Here is a 3186-nt window from a genome sequence, read left to right on the forward strand (position 1 = left end):
CGTCAACTAGTAACCCAGGAAATAAGATAGGTGAAATTGTCTGAAGATTAACTGGATTGTTGAAAGCCATGACCCTAGAGCTTTCTCTCATCTGATAATTCTTACAATCTTTGTCAAGATATTCCTAGTTACAACAAACACCCATCACAAATTGTTTACTTTTCAGTTGTAGTTAGTTCAACAAACATCTTAATTTTCACTTTCTTGAATAGTTCATTCGAATTTGAATTAGCTTAACAGTAGAATCTAAGTCTCTGTGGGATCGATATCTGGACTTAACAGTCTATATTACTTGTACGACCACGTATACTTGCGTGTGCGTTTGGGAGCAACAGCGTCAATGAAGGATTCGAATTTTTCACAAAATCTAGGTGAGAAGATACTTTGCAGTCGTTTACATATTTGAAGCTTGCGGGGAGAATGTCCGTAGCAAGGAACTCCAACTCTTCCTCAGGGCTGGTCGCTCCCATCAGTGACAATGGTGGTGAACGTGGTGGTTACGAACGATGATCCGCACGTTGGGTCAACAACGGCAGAGAAGTCATGGGTAAGAAAGCGTAGAATCAAGCGGTGGAAAATAAAGGTTCGATACTCAGAAAAGAATTTAGAAGGCAGTTGCAGGCAAGGGTTTTTGAAAAGATGAGATTTAGGGTTTCGGTTCAAAGTGCATGGCAAAAAGAAAATATATGGGCTTTATATAGTGGAGAGTATAAAAGTTGAAGGGTTTAAAAGTTTTGACAAAGGGAGTGTTCTCGAGATTGATTAGGCAGCAGTAGTACTGGTGACCTGGCATCGGTCAGAGTGCAAGATTTGATGGAATGTCTTTTCTATGGCGGCTAGGTACGGCCTACTCGGCTTTATCCGGATCCATTTCCCGAAGTTAAAACTTTTCTCCAAAAAATGGAAGGACTAGTTGTATACGGTTAAAACCAGGGTTGGTAGCCCCGACCTAAGGATCGACAATCCGAATTCGGAGAAAGAAGTAATGGATAGTAGAGCTCGGCTAGATCGGATAGAGACATATGGACACGATGATTACCGAGGAGCACACCTACAGTTGGCAACATTGTGGGAAGTCTGGCCCATTGCGGATTTCACTCAGCACGACGCAGTGACAGTTGTCAAACCTGTGATTTCGGGGGTCCTTATCTTCAATTGATTTAGTTACCTTGGTGAAAGTACATTCTTGTACTATAAATGGGGAGGGGAGCAAACCCTCAACCCCATCAGTTGTTCACCATCTTCTACACGATTACACCATTGTCTTATTCTCATAGTTTTGTCAAGCATCAAATAACAAAAGTTCTCACAGTTTGGTCTGAGCAGATCTAAGCTTCAGGCCGGACTGTCCGATCAATTACGAGGCTATTTCTTACTTCTTTATTCGCAATTTGTATTTCATTACTACTGTTTTTCCTATCTATAGTGAATCAAATCGCCTATCCTTTAAACCACTTATAAATTCAATTGTTACCTTTTTGAGGGGTAAACAATCATAATGGTCTGGGGTAACAAATATGAAATAAAGACACATTATCAAATAAAACCACACTTAATATAAAGATGATGATTTTAAATATTTATAGTAAGTGTTAATCTAAAAATTCCTTTTGAGATACCACATTCGCAAATTTTCTGAGAAATAACATGTAGATGGGTATGCTTGTTGACTATGTATTTTCAAAGGAAAAGTGAAAAATAAAACAAATATAAAAATGTAATGGTAAAAGTTCGTCTAATGCAGTATGTCAGGGGAAAGCCATATCTCACAGAAACGAATGGAATTAAAATAACATAAAAATCTCTAATGGGATAAATAGTTGGACCAATAGAATCTCATTCCTATTTGACCATGATATGTGATATACCAAAAAAGTGGACATTCACTCATATTTACTATTTCATACTATATTACATTACATCATAAAATATATTAAACGAGAAAAAATAAAATATATTCATTTATGTTGCTCCTGTTATTACCAGTGGCCCATAGAATCAACGTGTTCCCTTTTAGGCAATTGAGACTGGATTGGATTGGGGGAAAATGGCAAAGGAAATGATTGATCTGCTGGCACAAATGAAGCATGAGGAAGAAGAGCAGTGGGAGAATATATAGTGCTGTAAGAAAAAGTTGGCTTTTGGTCATGTTGTGGTTGCTGTCGTTGTTCTGGTTCTAAACGTTGTTGTTTTGGAACATTTAGCTTTTCACCTTCTAACTCTCTATATTTGTTAAGATAACTTTTAAGTGGGTCCACGTAATCATCAAAGCCGAGAGTTGTGATCGCCCAGATGATGTCATCCCCATTGATTGTCTTTCTCTTCTCCCGCTGGCACTTATCTGATGCTTCACCCGTAACAAAGCTAATAAATTCCGACACACACTCTTGAACCGTCTCTTTGGCATCTTTTGAGATCTTTCCATTTCCTGGGAGGACCTTCTTCATTATCCGTCCTACATTAGCAATAGGAAGGAACCGATCTTGTTCTTTGTTACTACAACTACTATTGTTATTATTGTTGGCGTTGACATTATTTGCAATTATTTTCAATGTAGATGTTGTTATATGTGTTATTGGAATGGTTATATTTGAACTACTTTCTGGACTTCCTGTAATAGCCACACTTGGCCCATTTCCTCGCCTTTCATCCTCCATGACCATCTACCTTTTGTTAGAGACACAAGTGAGAAGATATTAGGATTTTTATAATCATGCATGATAAGTGGCATTAGAAGCACAAAGTTAGGCATTAAAATGGGAAAATTGCAAGGTTATAGATGAATTTCCACCTGTTTGGACCCTTGGACTCGTTCTCGTGGTGAAAATAAATTTTACCCTCACTAATTATTCTTTCTTTCTTTTTCACTTAGCATTTTCACTTGAATAAAATTCTCTAAATTACTAGTCATTAATCTTGACGCGTTTCAAAGAAAAAGTTGAGTATAGGAAGCAGTCCAAGCTTGAGTAATTTGGCCATTATAAATTTTGATTCAAATTAAACATCAAACGATACTTTTTGTTTTAAAGTTCAACAACACTAATATAGTTAACAACTGTTTTACAGAGCATCACCATATTTATATACCTATATCTATCCATATATATTTTACTAAAAGTGAGAAATGTATGGGGTGACATTCGGATTCGACAGGTGCAAGAATCTGGCGGTGACACATGGCAACAG

The 3186-nt window shown here is 37.3% G+C and overlaps 1 protein-coding gene across 1 annotated transcript; it reads right to left on the bottom strand.

Moving 5' to 3' along the window:
• Positions 1-1705: 1705 nt before the first annotated feature.
• On the bottom strand, positions 1706-2657 carry LOC132042712 (nuclear transcription factor Y subunit B-3-like). The gene has a single exon (XM_059433244.1). The coding sequence runs from the start codon at positions 2655-2657 to the stop codon at positions 1980-1982; it is 678 nt and encodes a 225-aa protein (XP_059289227.1). The 3' UTR covers positions 1706-1979.
• Positions 2658-3186: the final 529 nt, after the last annotated feature.

The sequence above is a fragment of the Lycium ferocissimum genome, unplaced genomic scaffold, assembly GCF_029784015.1.
Source record: "Lycium ferocissimum isolate CSIRO_LF1 unplaced genomic scaffold, AGI_CSIRO_Lferr_CH_V1 ctg17292, whole genome shotgun sequence".
NCBI lineage: Eukaryota > Viridiplantae > Streptophyta > Magnoliopsida > Solanales > Solanaceae > Lycium > Lycium ferocissimum.

Excerpts from the sequence above, each read along its gene's own strand:
- LOC132042712 (XM_059433244.1), bottom strand. The coding sequence starts at position 2,657 with ATGGAGGATGAAAGGCGAGGAAATGGGCCAAGTGTGGCTATTACAGGA.